General features: G+C 37.2%; 1 protein-coding gene across 17 annotated transcripts in view; it reads right to left on the reverse strand.

Annotated features, from left to right (window-relative positions):
* The window catches only part of SOX6 (SRY-box transcription factor 6), a 459,305-nt gene that overhangs the window by 109,696 nt on the left and 332,634 nt on the right, over positions 1-16,975 (reverse strand). For 13 of the 17 annotated variants that reach the window (XM_030560472.1, XM_030560465.1, XM_030560471.1 and 10 more), the window contains one exon: positions 7,583-7,706. In XM_030560472.1, coding sequence (XP_030416332.1) covers positions 7,583-7,706 — 124 coding nt within the window. The remainder of the gene's footprint in view (positions 1-7,582; positions 7,707-16,975) is intronic. The other 4 variants (XM_030560464.1, XM_030560460.1, XM_030560470.1 and 1 more) reach the window with 1 other exon arrangement.

The following is a 16,975-nucleotide window of genomic DNA, read 5'->3' on the forward strand; positions in this document are numbered from 1 at the left end:
ATCATAACATTCTACAGGCACTCCCACTTCCAAGCCACTGCAATGATCCCTGTCATATAGTAACATTAACATGCTTAGTCAATGTAAAGGATGAAGAAACACTGGCAAAGAAAATAGTTTAGCAGTGGAACTGTGGAACCTGTAATATAAAAATTAATACAGTGATGGATAAACTACACTATAACCATGATTTAATAGAGTATCATTTTGGCTCTGGCTCCTTATTTAAAGTCAGTGTTATGTACTATCTCTAGGCTATATTTTAATAGGCTGCTCCTCTTAACATTTTTTATATTTATAATAGATTGTTTTCAACTTTTTTTTTATATTGAAAGTAGAATATAATAATGAAGACACAATGCAAAGGGATCCAGAATAACATAGTGAGGAAATTCCAGGGGCCGTTTTTTTCCCAAATATACATTAATACCTGAAGCTGTAACAAAGTCATTGGATTCGTTGGAATTATTTACCACCTGAAGTGCTACTATACTCAGCCAGCTCAGTGTAAATGTTAAGTTGCTTTCACTTATTAACAAATTGTGAGTTTCTAATCCACAAGGTCTCTTTGCATCATATCCATAATACCTCATCAGACCATTGAGCACAGTATGTGCTTGTACACAGTCCAGTAACAATTGGCTTCTGATTGCATATGGAGCTCTGCTACAATGCATTCACTAACACTGTATTGTGCTGGTATCCTATGGAGTAATGTTCAAAATATCTGATCTTATTTTTCCCCCTTCCATGAGGTTGATTTTAGTTTGCAGTGTTTTTTTTTAAACAACAACTAAATTATTTTCTGATAGTACAAGACTGTCTCTTTATGTTTAAATAATTCTGCTTATCTCCTAGATATCTAAACTAAATTATCTGAATAAAGAATATCCTAATCTAAGTTAAATAATGTTTCTTTGGTAAATATCTTACCAGATTTTTAAAAAATCACAAATATGTTGAATTAATGATGCTTTAAATGGGGGGAGGGGAATAACCATTCAAGCTATCAGCATGGACTGCCTTGCAGAACATTTTGGAGGCATTCTTTCTTTAAATATCATGAATTATTCATTTCCGTTCCACACAGTACTCTCTCTCCCCCTCCTCCCACTTTTTAAGTTCAATACCAGTTGCTTTATTTGTACAAAAACATTTTCCATGTCAAACATATTTTTAAAAAAATCAAACTCTAAAAGAATTCCCTGCAGCACTCCTTTTTCACAGCTGTCATGCTTTTATGGTTTGAAATAGCTAGAATACACACACACAATATTAGTTTCTCTACCACACCCTGGCTTACAAACAGTTTTTCCCTTTTCTTAATGAAAAAATATGAATTGATATTTATGTTTTTGTTTTTGTTTTTAAAGTTCTGACTCTTTTTTGGGGTCAAATTTGAGCATTTTAAAGTAATCCATGCATGGTTAAATCCTAGTATATTGTAGTATCATTATTCTGAGAACAAAACTGAATACCTCCAGAGCTAGGGAATGCTTTGCTGACACCCAGAACAAAGATACTTCCCCTCCCCCATGGCTCAAGGAAAGTGAGCACTCAGGGCATGGACTGGTTTTAACTTTTAATTAAAGAAGATACATATTTCCCCCCTCTAATTTTCTCCATGCAAGAATGGATCAAGAAGCTTCTCAGTAGCTGTCTTGGCAAGAAATCAGTCAACATGTTGTAGCAATTTTTTTCAAATTTGTTTCTGGAGTTGGAATGCTTGCGTGAGGACCCATTCTTTTTAAATTTGTAGAAAGGAAGACACATCATGTTGAAACAGGTCTGCTTGAGGTACTGGTGTATACTGGCCTTTGATAATGAGGGAGTGAGAAGAATGCCTGAAGAAGAAAATCTGAACCACCCTTCTCATTTTACAAACTGCTCTCTTCAATCTTCCTGCTTTGTTGATTGTCTGTTTATGTTTGGCTGCTATTGTTTATATATAAATTGGTGTTTACAAGCCTTACAAAACTTTATAAGACTTTTGTTTCACTTGTAAGATTGGGCAACATTTCTAACTGAATAAAGGCAGCACACAGTTGTACCACATTGTTCTGCATCTAGAACAACTAAATATCTCTTATATAGTTTGTCTTGGATTCAGCAATTAAGCTCATTTGATCTTATTCACAAGAGGCGAGGACTTGCTTTTCAGATCAAGGTTTGGTGGCCTATGAGGCAGGAAACCCGGAATGGACAAAATTCATTTTCTCCTCAATTTTGCCACTTCTCTTTGTTTTTAACACATTTTGAAAGACATATGGCTCCACTCCATCTTGCAAGGTATGCCAGATATTTACTCATTTTGGTCAATTTACTTGAAATTCTACAGACACCTAAGATGGGGTTGGAAACTGATATTTGTGCATATTCCAATGGTAATAAAGAGTCTGAGGAGAGTTTGCAGCTACCTCTACTTCATTCCATCACAGTGTTCCTATGTTGCATCAAGGTTACAAAGCTGATGCCTGGTCCTGCAGTCTTTGCATAAGATGGGAGTTTTGTTTATTTATGGACATTAGAATTAGTCAAACTTTTAATAAAGACAATAGGCTTGGAGAGTCTAATCCATACAATGACAATAGTTGTGCTACTGTATGGGACAGATATCACCAAGGCAGTGTCATATTGCAATCTTGACCCCTCAGTAAATGCAGTTGCAATGACAAGCATTTGCCTGTGGTAAAAAAGTGGAACTCACAGGTGAAACTGTTCATCTGACTACTACTGGTACTACAGTTAAGTTAGGTCTTAGTCTGAGCAACATATGTACTGGTATAGTGATTCCTGAGGCTACTGATTCATGGTTCCAAACAGGAGAAGCCAATAGGAACTGTTTGAAGAATTTTAATGGAGTCTTACGGAATTTCCGCTAGGAACAAGACTCTCATAGGTTAGTTTTAAGCACCTCTGTCATTCAGAGATGTCCAGCCATTTCACTAAGTAGAAGTGTGCAATGATTGGATGCCGACAATAAGAGTGGCTCACTGAGAATACACACACTGCTTTAACATTTCAAACTACCATTAACATTTTATGAAAGGCTGTCTCCAACAACTGGAAACAGAAACAAAGAGTATCAACCAAAGATGTCAAGATGCCAGTCATTTAGATTAGCTAGGCATGTAATTTGAGGAAGTTATTACGGGTTTTCAACAAACATTAAAAGTTGTGAGAACTGTCTGAAGTTCAGTCTACTAACTATTAGTTTGAATCTCCCTTCACTTTTATCGGCTTTACACCAATGTATTTCCACTGATTTCCAGAGTTATTCTCGATTTGCCCCAGTGTAACAGAAGAGAATCAGCCCAAAGATATTTTTGCTACTCGCAGCGACCAAGAATAATAATCCCTATTTTTACATTTCTCTGTATGGCAAACATAATGAACAGCAAAGTACTCCCGTTAGGCAGATAGAAGTCATTTCTCAATATTTCTAATCAAAATTTGTATAAACTTTATGCATGTGGTATGAGTAATTGCTTTGAAATACACGATAGCACATTAGTCAAACAAATACAAGATCAGGTTTCACAATCTACATCCCTTGATTTAGATAAACCCTAAACTACCCAAAGTTCCTAACTTTACTAGTCTCTCTCATTGCATCTCGTATATCTGAAAAAGAACTGTTGCAACACACTTTTGTCAGAAGTCTCTCTCTAGCAGAAATTATCCCTGGTCTTCTAAGCTACATAGATTGCAAAAAGTGGTAACGCAGACAGCTAATGTATTCCCAAAGCAGGTCAGCTCCCACTCAGACATGAACAGAAAGAAGGAGCATAGCTGCTTACAGAATGGCCTGACTCTGTTTACAGTTAATCCATATCCTTGGTCTTTCCTTATCCTCCTTTCCCACTCTCTCATAAGGGTCATGAAGCCTGCAGGAGGTAATACCTTGACTCAGTGCAAGGGGAAGAACTCTCCTACACAGTGCCCAAATCAATGGATAGGAAATAATTCATGCCACAGGATAGGGTATTGCAAGGGTCTCAGTGACCATGTTCAATGATGCTCCAACCTGATAACATTCCTATAAGCCTGAATACACATGGCAGTCAAGCTAAATCAAATCTCTTATTCTGTGCTGGGAGGAAGGGGGAGTATTGGATGGCTGTAGAAGTCCAGCACCTACATTGCTGATCAATTCCAAGCAGCAAGTACAGTGCTTACCATTAAAAGGTCAGCATTTGCCAATCTGCTGATAGCACAGTTCTTTCGCTGTAATTAGAATGCAAAATAACCAGTGCAAAATAACTGTGTAGAGTCTCTTGGCAAATATTGGCTTTCTAACAGCTGCCACTCTAAGCATCCCACTGGAATATGGTGCAACCTCCATAGCCATGTACTCTGGGAAGCTCATCAAGCGCCTGCAGGTCAGTTGTCACAACAATTTCAGTTGCACAGCGCCCCCAAGTTTTAATTAATCCTGTATACAGTATAAATACTGAAAGAAATATGTATGAAAAATTAATTAGGTGATCTATGCAGCTCTGATTTCTCAATTAGTACTTACCATGCCGGAAAATTACCTTATACCACTTAAAGATACATATAAGAGCATGGGACTTCATTTTTTCCCCTATGTACTTATTACTTGTGATGAGTGTTTGCCAACAGTGGCCTGGTTCATCTCCTGGAGCTCCAGTGTTTGGAGAGAAGGGCCATGCACCCTTCTACCGTGACTCCTGGCTGCATGCAGAAGGGAATTCTTTTCCCAGCAGATTTTGGTAGGAACTGTAGCCTGTACATTTTGCAGGGTCTCCCCCCCACCATCCAAAAGCAAGGCTTCACAAGGGGAACGACGTAGAGCTCTGCTCTCTCCATTGGGTTTTTCCATGAAAGGGCATGATCTGGCCCAGTCTTTTATAAGAATAGCTTCTTTTTTTTTTTTTTTGGTTAGGATAGTACAGAATTTTGAGCCAAATTCACAAAAGACCTCACCCTTCCTTAAGCAACTAAACAAAGTAGCCAGATTTTCAAAAGCACTCCGCACTCAGTAGCTCCTGTTATTACAAGTGGAAGCAGCTGGGAGCTGAAAACTTTTGAAAATCTGTCCCTTTGTGTTTCCCAAATGAAAAGGAGAGCTAGCACTATAAACATATTGGCTTTGCCAAAATGAAAAAAAGGTAGAAATTAAAAAGTAAGTGAACAAGCAACTGAGAAGAAAAAATGTAATGTTTAAAGGGTTGTCTGTTTCTTTTCTTAATCTTCCTTTAAAAATATAAGTGAGTTTGGTGCTCAAATTAGACTTATAGTCCTGGAGATGAAAGTTTTCTATTTACTCATGGAAGATGTAAAGCACAAATAGCAGCAGCGCAAATTCCCACAAAGTCCCTCAGTGCTGACCTAGAGGAACAACCTCTAAGATAGTGAAGTGTAGTTTTGTCTCCATTTTCATTATTGATTGAACCTCTCTACTGAGATTGTCAAAAAAGCCGGGGGGAAGGGAGAACGCTAATCAATAGCAATTGTGATTTTTTTTTTTTTTAATGATGAGAGCTGTCCAACAGAAACTGAACTAACACAGCCAGCTACTTTGGCAATATGTGCTACAGAACTTCATAAATACATTAACATATAAACATGTTCATTTCACACAAGCCACTGAACAGTGTCAGATCATAGTGACTTCTGGTTTCTACCAAGCTGAGCTGGATTCAAACCAGTAACCTAGTAGTGAATAGTTTCATATCCCATTAGCAATGTCCTGAGACACGCAGGCCTCCATTTTAGTCAGTTACTTGAATATTTTAATATTTGTTATACATATTTTTTTCTTCGTTCATAAGAGTAATAAAATGGTCTGAAGCCATATCACCTCGTGTTGTGAGTTGAGAGGACAAAAGGAAAGCAGTGAGGCCTTGAGGGAGTTCTAAAGAAACCTATATGCTGCAGGAAAAGGTATTGGTGACAAATAGGTGGCATTCTTCCTTTTGAGTCAGTACTGAACCAATTCACTTATATAGCCTGAAAAGACACTAGTGGAGGTGTCCCCAGGTCCCGATCATTAGTGGCCATTAAATCCTCAATTCAGGAAAGCCTCTCTAATCAGGAAAAATAAAATCAATCAGATTAAAGCACGTGCTTTGGTGCTTTTCTGAATGAGGGCATATAAGAGTAAGGGTGTTAACCCTGGTTTCCTGGACAAATTCCAAGTTTGATCATTATACTCTGCCTCTCTATGCACACATCAGACTTCAGCTGGAAAAGATATTCTCCATTTTCTGCCCCAAACTGTTGTGAAATGTTGCTGAGTGCAGTTAGTTACATGCCAGCAATGGCTGAATTTCAGAGGTGGGTGAACTCTTCTCCCTGCATAGGTTGTGCATCAATTTGCTAAGTTTGTAAAGTGCCTTGGGGTTTTTCAGGCCGAAAAAAGTGAGAAATAGAAGAAAGATAATTATCAGAAAGATACTTTTTGTTTCCAAAGAGAAATGATCCTCCTCCATCCAGAATAAAGACACAAAATGAAATGGGACAAATGGAAATGCCTGCTGAAATCCAATTTGGCAAACGTTTAAGTAAATTTGCTTGAAGAGATTTTAGGCTCAATCTTACTTTTATTTAATAGGTTGTTCACATCTTATATTTCATGAAGCTTTTACTTTGGACTTGATCCTGCTCCTGCTGAAGTCAACTGCAAAAATCCCATTGACTTTACTCGGAGCTGGAACAATCCTTTACTTTGAAATTTCACATTTAAAATCCAAAGAAAGTGTTATACTCAGATTTTGTGGTTAATATTCATCAGGTTAATATGTTAAAGAGAGCTTTGCAGGGAATATTATTAATGAGCAAAATAAGGTTGCTGTTTCTGGGCTGAGGTCACTTACAAAGAATGTACAAATGAAAATAAGGTTGACTTTTATTTACTTAACTATCTTCTTACATTGAATTCCTTTGGCAACATGTCTTTAAACATTTAAAACCCTGTTTACAAGAAGGCTCTGAAAGTAGTTTCAAACCATTATATCCCTAATTGAGTTCCCCAGGAGTCCAGTAAACTCAGAGGAATAAAGAAAGAAATCATAACATTTGCTAAATCATCTCAAAACATATTTCACTGCAAAGTTATGTGACCTATTATAAGTCTGAATGATAACTGGGATTGAACTACTGAAACCTTTATTATTCAGATTGAAATCAAACAGAAAGTTGCCTGTTAGAAGCATGCTAATTAAATTATACCTGCCTTTTGCTTTTATTGCTAATTAAGGGTAAGCATTTTTGCATAAAAGACATGTATGTGTACATGCTGCAGATAAGATGTGCAATAAAAGAACTATTAAGAATCAGGGTACACCAAACGCAAATTGGTAGGCAAGTGGGTCAATAAATTCAGAGCAGTTGATTTTGTGGGCTTCAGAAGTGAAATTAATATGAGGCTCAGTTACCAATCTTCCAATTATCCCCTATAAACTCGGAAGATATTTTCAGCTAGACTTACAAAACTTCACATTGTTTTTAAGCAGCCAGTCCTTTTGTGTAACATCATCTGTATCAGACAGATCACAAGAGAAGTCTCAGGAAATATCTGAACATGTTAAATAGCTTCATATCCCTGTCAACTTACCGGGCTTATAAGTTATTCCTGGGGGGAACAGGAATCCCTGCTGGGCTGCAGCAGCTGCTGCCAATGTCCGCTGGTCGTGTGGAAAAATTGGGATCATGAGCGGAGGCATGTGACCCTGAACCTGCTAAACAAAAGAGAGCCTCTGATCAGAAAAAGCACAAATTTATCTTGACAGGTATTTCTCCAGCACTGATAGTGTTCTTATGGTCACACAGCCCCACAGAACCTTCTCCTTAATGTAATCCTCACCAATTTCACATTATCACATCAAAGCCCCCCTTAACATTGTTTTCCCTCAGTGTCAAAGGTGTAACAGTCTCCGTGAACTGTACTTTATCCCGCTTCTTGCTGATTTTTTTAAATTATTCCTTGTGTTTACATTTCATTGCACAAAAAGAAATCAATATTTTCATATACTATAGATTCATATTGAGAAAAGAAACAAGTGGCTTACATTTGTATTAGTCTATCACATTTTTATTTCTGTTTGGGAGCTTAGATATCATAGTGACAAACACTTTAAAGGCAGCCTAATATCTAAAGAGCTATTTTAATGTTCATATTTTAACATATTTAGGGGAGGTAATTTTATTTCAGAGATCTTACACTATTGTATTGCTAGTATATATGCCAACAATTCAGGTATGTTATTTCAAAACCTCACCACAGTATGTTAGTCGCCTAGACAACACCCCATCTCTTAAGATTTAAAGCTATAACATCTTGGCTCCCAATTAAACTAATATCCTTCACCATACACACCTCGCTGTAACATATAAATTGCTTGTCTGTCTAAGCAGTTTTACATCTTTATGCACTATCATGTAGCTCAGTAATTATGGAATTGTATTCAGAGAGCATTTCAGAATAAATCCTACTATATCAAATTTCATTTGACCTTAATAAATGTATCAAAGAGCACAAACATGCAAAAGCAGAAAATTCTTCACCTTATATCAGCATTTGTATTCCACATATAGAAAATGAGAGACGTGACATTAACATGTCTGTTCAATTCACATTTTAATTTTCTGGTTTATTTATGCTATACATATATCAGAGACTCTGGATGGGATAACATGGAGTTTTTGTCTATCCCTCAAACCCCAACAGTATTGAAGGCTTTGATTACAGCATTTTTCTGATTAGTAAAAGAGTAAACACGTAATGGTTTAAATATCAAAACCAGGAAGTGCAGAACAGCGTTATTTTTCCAGTCAGAAAGAATTTTTGCCCTCTGATCCTGCCATAAATGGGTGGCATTAAATACTATTAAAAAGTTAAACTAAACTTCTAGTGATTTCTTTTTCTTTTAATTCTTAAAAACTTTTTTTTGGTCAAATCCCATATGTTGACCTATGACATTGTTTAAACAGTGCCAAATTTTCTTGTCATATTCCTTTCCGTTCACAACCACTGATGCAGTGCAGAAATGCTACTGTGTGTCTATGAGGGTTAATTTACCAACAACTCTTCTCTGGGAAAAGCCCTAAGATGTAGGTTAATAAAGGTCACTCAAAAAATAAACACTTTACAGTATTTTTCTGAATCCATTTCTCAGGAAAATCAACTTATAATAAAAAGGTCTTTGTGCAATTACTGCCATGGCACTGGGGCGTGAAAGAAACCAGCTTTGAGCAGCTATTTCTTTCATTTTAGCTGAGGTAAGCCTGGTTGTGAATGTTAGCTATGAGCTTAACTTGGTTAAATTGGAGTTGATCTCCCTGTGCCCAGTACCAGCCTTTAACTTCTGATTTAATGGTGCTAATTTTGTGTATGATGCTAGTGCATACTGGCTCAGAATGTATGCAACAAGTGAAAACAATATCAGTGGCTGATGGAGAATGCAGCTACAGCATCTGGAAATAATTTAACACAACGTGCTTTACAATCACTTACAGTACTTTCCAAGTAGATACTAATCAAAATGATACAGGCTCTGTGATAGCTCCCTCCTGGTCAGAAAATCTCCCCCGGGTATTGCAACACTGTAAGGTACCCACAAACTCCTCTCCACCAGGAGGCTTCAGGGTGCCAGCCCAGGCACAAAAGAAGACAGCATTCACTAGGGTGGGGAATGAGGTTAGAGCATGCATTGATTCAGCACATTCACTAGGCAGCCTCTGTCGGTGGGGCTCTTACAGACCCTGGGGGGGGGTGAGGTTCAGATGGGGGAGGGGGGTAGATTTAAGCTTCTCTCCTCTAGTGGAGAGCAAATTTTCTTCCTGAGATGGATTGGGTTCCAAATATTTTTGAGATGCCCCAAATGAAAAGGACTAGATAACTATAAATTATTATCAATGTATGCTCTGGCTATCCTTTATAATCATTACTTTAAAATATTCCTTGAATACTGGCCAGATCATAGCCTGTGTCAATCAGCATAGCTCCATTAACTTTAATGGTTTACATCAAGATTGTTAGTCTCATGTGGACTGAAAACTTTTTACTAAATGGCAAAAATATCCCATATTTTACTTAGGACACATATCAAATACTATTTCTAAGAAAACTCTATGGTCTTCCCTTTCATTTACAAACTGTGCTCCTGCCTGTTTTCTAGACATCCTGAGACTTCTTAACTCTTTTGTACCTAAATCTAACAATGCTGGTTACACAAACATTCAGTGATGGTTTCACCAAGAATTACTTTACAAATAGTTGTCATTATGCTTAGCACACATCAACTGTAAAGCACAGATGAATATTAAAGATATACTGGAAACACTGTGATGACTGATCAATTAGTTTTTATAGAACTAAGGAGTAAGCCAAAAAAAAATACACTATATACTCCTAGTGCCTCTCAAGTTTGTTTGTTTGTTTGTTTTTGGGTGGGGAGAGAGGGTGGGATCATGTACTTCATAAAATTAGCTACATTCCTAAACATTTTAAGGGCTAGACTGTTCTTCAGGTTTTTCTAAAAACCAAGACAGCAGCAGATGCATGAAAAACAAACTCTGGCTCTTCCCATTCAGAAAAAATGTGTATTGTTGTATCGACACTTTCCTCTTTTGTCTCTTCTGTGCTAAGTTGTTGATGATGCCATTTTTTGCCATCTGCCCTAGAGCTTCATTAAAGATACATGAATGGACTAACTGGCCTGATATCTTGTGAGGAACAGGTGCTATTGTTTGTCCCCAAAGACTTGCACTAAAGATCTGACTCAAAATACTTGAGAAAGAGCATCTGCAGCAGTCAGTCAGAGAGTAACTTGGCAGGGATCTTGCTATGTGCTAATATTCAAACAGAGTGACACTCAGGGGGACTAATTTTCTCTTTCATGAAGATTATTTAACTTTTTTGTGATGGGCAATAAATGTTTGTATCTGAACAATTCTGTTTAATGTCTTTCACTGAGCTGTATAAGTGAATCGGATGGGTCCTGAAAGCAATTCTTTTCAATATTTTGATCAACAGAAAAAAAACATGGATATACTTCCGTTTTCAAAGTAACCTTAAATAAGATAATTTCTAAGGAACAATAAAACAAGAAATCTGTCTATACTGACTTGTTTCTCTATGACAATTTTAAGTCTGTATTTGGATGTAATAAATGGAGTACATTTTATTAAATATCCGAAGCCACCAAGTTATAGAAATATTAGGCAGTACCATAATATGGATTTAATGTATCACACAACTCTTATAATTCTTGGGAATAGCTAACAATATTAACTAGTGTGAGGTCAGGAAACAACCTTGGATGGAAACAACCTTGATTTGCTCAAGAATCAATGGTGGATTTTGTTCTCCCTAGAAGACTAAGGGCTGGTGAGTAACATGATAAAGAGGGCCATGTTTTGTATTGTCCCATGGAGTGATAGGAATATCAGTCACAGTAGAAGCTGGCTATTACAATCCTCTCAGCTACAGAGTCACTGATGCTTAGTGTTGTACACAAAAGGAGAATGCCCAGGATTACAAAAGGGACATGGCATGAAAGAATAATTGCTTGAGTGAAAATTCTCTGCCCTTCTTGAATCTGGAACCAAGCACGTTTCATGAGAGCTGAGATGCGATTTGTGCTCTAAACTAAAAAAAACATGTTTCAGCACATACAAATCAAGTTTATTTCAACTAAGTTTGTTAGTCAAGAACTGGATTGGAAACTGTATTCTAGAAAACTTTTGCTAACTGATAGATGAGATGCTTATTTGGAGTTCCATTATACCTCCTCCATCAGCAGAAAGGAAAGGTGCTATTTTGTACAAATAAAAGCACCTCATCAAGTAATATTAGATTCACAAAAGAAAGGATATTCAGAGACAAGTATGGCCTCCTCCTTTTATAAACATCTTAGTTTATCTTATGGTGCCTACATTTTGCAGTTTGTATAGTATGTAAGATCACAGACTTTGGTAAGGCCTCTCAAACTATAAAATGGAATACAATGACTAAGCATAACCATGTATGTTAACCTTAAAACAGGGGCTCTCAAACTTCATTACACCATGACCCCCTTCTGACAACAAAAATTACTACATGACTCCAAGAAGGGGGACTGAAGCCTGAGCCCACCCAAGTCCCACTGAGCCCAAGCCTCACGGCTCTGGGCGGGGGACAAGGGTTGTAACCTGAGCCCTGCCACCCAGGGCTGAAGGCCTTGAGCTTCAGCTTAGACCCTGGGCGGTGAGACTCGGGGTTCAGCTCCAGGCCCCAGCAAGTCTAAGCCAGCCCTGGTGACCCCATTAAAATGGGGTCACGACTCACTTTGGGGTCTCAACCCATAGTTTGAGAATTGCTGCCTTACAGAATCATCTCCAGTTATAAACCTTCTCCACGCGATGTACATTTCTCTGAACCTCATGCTCTCCTCTATATCCATGCTTGAAACAGAGCCTCCACCTGCAGAACCCCCACCTGGAAAAAGAGGTAGAGTCATCTTCATGACTTCCTGTCCCCTTCTCCCCATCTCTGTGGAAGTCTCTCTAAAAGGGAGCTTCATAGTCCCCAAATTTGGAAAGGAGTGTGGTAGAGGCATGAGGAGTTCCAGATTCTTATTTTCATTCTCCCCAAACCTGCTGGAGAAACCAACAAAAATGAATTCTATGATCTTTACTAATATGTGCTATCTTCACCATGGAGCCTTCCTTTGGGAGTAGTAAGTGGACACAGAACACAGCTTCCAAGAGCCACAGGGAGGTGGTGGGGGCATTCATGCACACTACTCTTACCTCTGGTTGACTGCAGAGATCTTTTGGTCAAGGGAGCACAGACTTCTGCAGTGGAAACAAGCCCCATCCTACCTGGCAGTAGAATTCATAACAAACTCCTCAAGCTGAAATTTGCCCAGTTTCCCCTCTCCTACATGGATTATTTCAGCAAAGGGGAGAATAAGGTCCCATTTTTTTCTGGATTCTCATTATGATCTTCACATTATTTTATCCTTTGATAGCTGTTCAATTTCCTTTGCTTTTCACTTGTACGAGACACTGTCATGGAGTAAACAATGCTCTCTAATTGACTATAATAACAAAGCATCATTCTTTTTAACCATTTTTCCTATGTCATTATAATCTTTAGGCCAGATCTCTCTCTGGTGCAAATCATCATATCGCCATTGAACACAATGGAGCTGCACCAATTAATACCAGCTGAAAATCTAACCTTTGAAATGTACTTCGAAACACAATATTTGCCTTCAGTATAGGATTTGTACTACTCGCTGTACTTGGAATGGAGAATATAGAAAACAATGGAAAAACAAGAAAACAATAAGAGACACGTGTCAAGGATGGTGTCCACTGCATGCAATACCAGTAATGAGTGAGCATCCAAAGTCCCAATTAATACATATAAGGTTAGACCAGGAACACAATTTTTAAAGTATCATCCCGATCTTTTACCAAATTAAGGTTATATTGGGGAGAGTGGGAGAGGTATTGGAGCTACTTGAATAACTGAAAAATGTATTTCCAATAAAATAATAAATACTGCATATGATTAGTCTGCTAAATGCTCTATGAGTAATTGTTGAAAACACATGTAAACAGGGAAACATAACTTTTTTTCGCACACATCTAGCTTCCTTAATAGGATGAGTTTTCAAAATTCTTTAGTTTCTTATTCATACAGCAGAACAACTCCCCAGGTAATGGCAGCATACCAAGCAAAAATATGCATCTTCAAAATTTCCAAAATATGTATTTACATGATAGAACATAATAACTCCATCCATCAAGTCAATATGGTAAGTTTTTTAAGCCTTCTTTAAATTTACTTATATGAGAGGTCTTAATAGCACTAACAGAGCTGTTAGTGTCCATTGTGTTAGTAATACATGTTTTTAAATTCCATGTGTACTGTATATATTTACCTAATCTGCATTTTCAAAAGTCTGTGTATGACAGAAAGGACCATTATATCTATGCTACCATTTCAATTCTCATTTATTTTCATAACTGATACTTTTCTTTTTTTTTTTTTGAAGGAAAGAAATTGAAGAAGTGTTGTAAATTCATTCATATATTTCAGTTAGATTAATTTGGAGCTTACGCAAATGAGCGAACAACAATACTGCGGCCTTGAACACAGTATGGCATAAACAAAGAGGCATTTACCCTATGAACACTTATGTACGTGCCACTCAGTGGGTTAAATTGTTTAAAATTACCTCATGTTTAAAATTAACCATGCACATATTTGCAGGGTGGGGCCTCTGTTTCCTGCGTGCAGCTCTGCGAATACCCGACAATAAAAAACTGCAACAAAAATCAAACTAGCATCAGATCTTGGTCTCAAGGACTGCCTACTCTGTTCAACTACACAAAAGTACTGTGATGAGAAGAAAGGTCTATTAGTTATTCATTGGTAGCTCCAGTTACTTTGTGCCACTCTGATGATGCAGAATAGTTGTATTGATCAGTTATAATGGGGTTATGGCTACTTCATATCAACAGAGTAGTGCAAAGTAGCCAGAGCACACTGGGAAATCTGACCTTAGAATTTTCACTTGTGACCGATCCAGTGTTTGAATTAATATCTTCTTTGAATTAATACTACACAACATCTAGTCTTCCAAAACATAAAGTTAAAGTTTGATCATAAGACCCAATTCTGCAAACATTTACATGAGCAGTCCCTACTCACATGAATGTGACTACATAAGTAAGGACTACTCTTGTGAGGCAGGGACTGCAGAAATAGGCTCAAATAGATGAAAGTGACTTTGTAATATGACACCCTCCTCATCAAATTTGCTAGCTGTGCATCAAATCTACTGGCGTAACTGAAAAATAAATTTCCTTTACTTTTTATTCCTGTTAGAATCAAAGAACTACAGGAGAGAGAGACGAATTCTATTCTACCTCATGTAACATCAGTTGAATTGTTCAGTACATTCTAAATGAAGAAATGCTCCTCTTGTGATGATGCGTGATCCACAAAGAACACAGTTTTATAATCAGATCCCAGGTTGATTTTATATGCTTAGCTATTAGGAAAAGATCTTGCAAACTTGAAAAGTGAGAATATTTATTAGCGAATCAATTAAGAAAAATAAATATAGTTACTGAATTTTTAGGCCAACCCTGACTGATGTTTCTCAGAGATGAATTATGAACTAAAGTTTTAAATTCTTGTGGGATTCCATGGACATTATATGTAAAGGCTGCAGTATTCAGCCACAATGATACACTGAGTGTCATTCTTAATTCCAAATCCTTTTTCTTTTGATAGTTAGTTGTATGTGTTGAACTTAAATGTGACATATTTGGGGAATCAAATAGGGAGCAATAGAAAAAGTACCACTGAATGCAATGAAGTAGGTTTTTTTAAGTAACATCTATCATTCCATTTCCATTAGCTTCCTGTTATAGTGCCCAATTTGTGCCCAGCTATGTGGACATAGCGTATGCGGAAATGCAGGTGTCATTTGAAGATGACTTTCTCAAGTTAAAAGTATGATAAATGGTAATTAAATTGTTTAAATTGTCCATGTTTTAAGAAACTCTCACTAGGAGGGTAGGAGAACATCTCTGCTATAAAGAAATTAATAAAACATGTTATGCAAAAGTGAATTTATAGTTCATTTGGAATTAGAGACATACCACCTTTTCAATCCATACAAATGCATAATCTTGTCAATTAAATATTATTGTTAAGGTCTAGTAGTATGTTAAAATCACTTTAAAGTGCAACTAAGGAAAATTCATGTGTATTTATTACTCCTTAAGGGTCTATTAGTGGGTATTTTATTCAGATTCGGGTTGTAAAATCTGCATAAACTCAGCATATTGTTATCCCCATGTGTGCATTTGTTTGGTTAAAGCATAACAGCAAATCTCAATTTCTGCAACTTCTGGAAAAGTCAAGAGAACTAAAACAGTCTTAATTTTAATCAGATACAAACAGTTATCACTACAGAAGTGAAGAGTTGACTATTATGCAAATCGTCACAGTTAGTGGTCACCAAGCCATCACAGAAGACTGAGCAAGTCAATTATTTCAGATATTTCCAAAGACTAGTGAAGATGTATGTTTCTCATTTCCACCTCATCTTATTTTCATAGAAATGTGAAAATATTAGTCAATGAACTTAGATTTTTTTTAACAGAAACACCACTACCTGAGCTCATATCCAACATACATTATAACTTAATTAGTTTTTTTAATGTTTTTAATGGTAATACCAAAATGTGCAAAGTTTTGGACTTCATTCAAATCTCAAGTTGATGAAATTATTCAGTACACAAGTTCTTTTAAACTTTGCAGCTCGTATTAGCATTTCAGCTTTATTCTCCTAGATCCTCTCTCTGATACAGGGTTCATTTTCTAACAATGACCATCTATTGGATATTAAAATATCCAGTATTAAAAATCAGGTCCATGCAGGTCAAATGACTTGCACAGGTCAGTGGCAGAACCTGACGTAAGTGGCCTGTGAGCAGGTGCACAACTGGTTCCACGTGGCCTGCACGCAGATCCTTGAGGGACAGTCAACTGGGACAGTGTGAGCATAGGGGTGAGTCAAAATTATGCAAGTCATGCCTTTTCCCCACCAAGGTGGCTACAGGCTCCATTTCTGCAGTCATTTGCTCCCCTCTGCGCCATTCAGAGTAGGGACGCATCTGGCCCTATGGCTTTAAAAATGTCTAACTCCCTACCTAGGGTTAGAATGTACACAATCTACAGAAGCCCAAATGTATTACCCAAGTGACAGGCAAAGCTGCATTCTTAGTGTCTGGAAAATACACGTGACATGTTTATTTTTAAAAAACAGTAAATAAAGTTAAATAATTTGGGTAAATCACAGACATAATGTTATTGAACATTAGGATTGAGACACAATCATCATACGCACTTAGGTGAAGATAACGCAAAACCTCTTGTTTCTGGAGATCAAAGTCAAATTTGGATACTGATCACATACAAAAATTAGTTTGCTGGTGT

Source organism: Gopherus evgoodei, chromosome 4, assembly GCF_007399415.2.
Source record: "Gopherus evgoodei ecotype Sinaloan lineage chromosome 4, rGopEvg1_v1.p, whole genome shotgun sequence".
NCBI classification, from domain to species: Eukaryota; Metazoa; Chordata; order Testudines; family Testudinidae; genus Gopherus; species Gopherus evgoodei.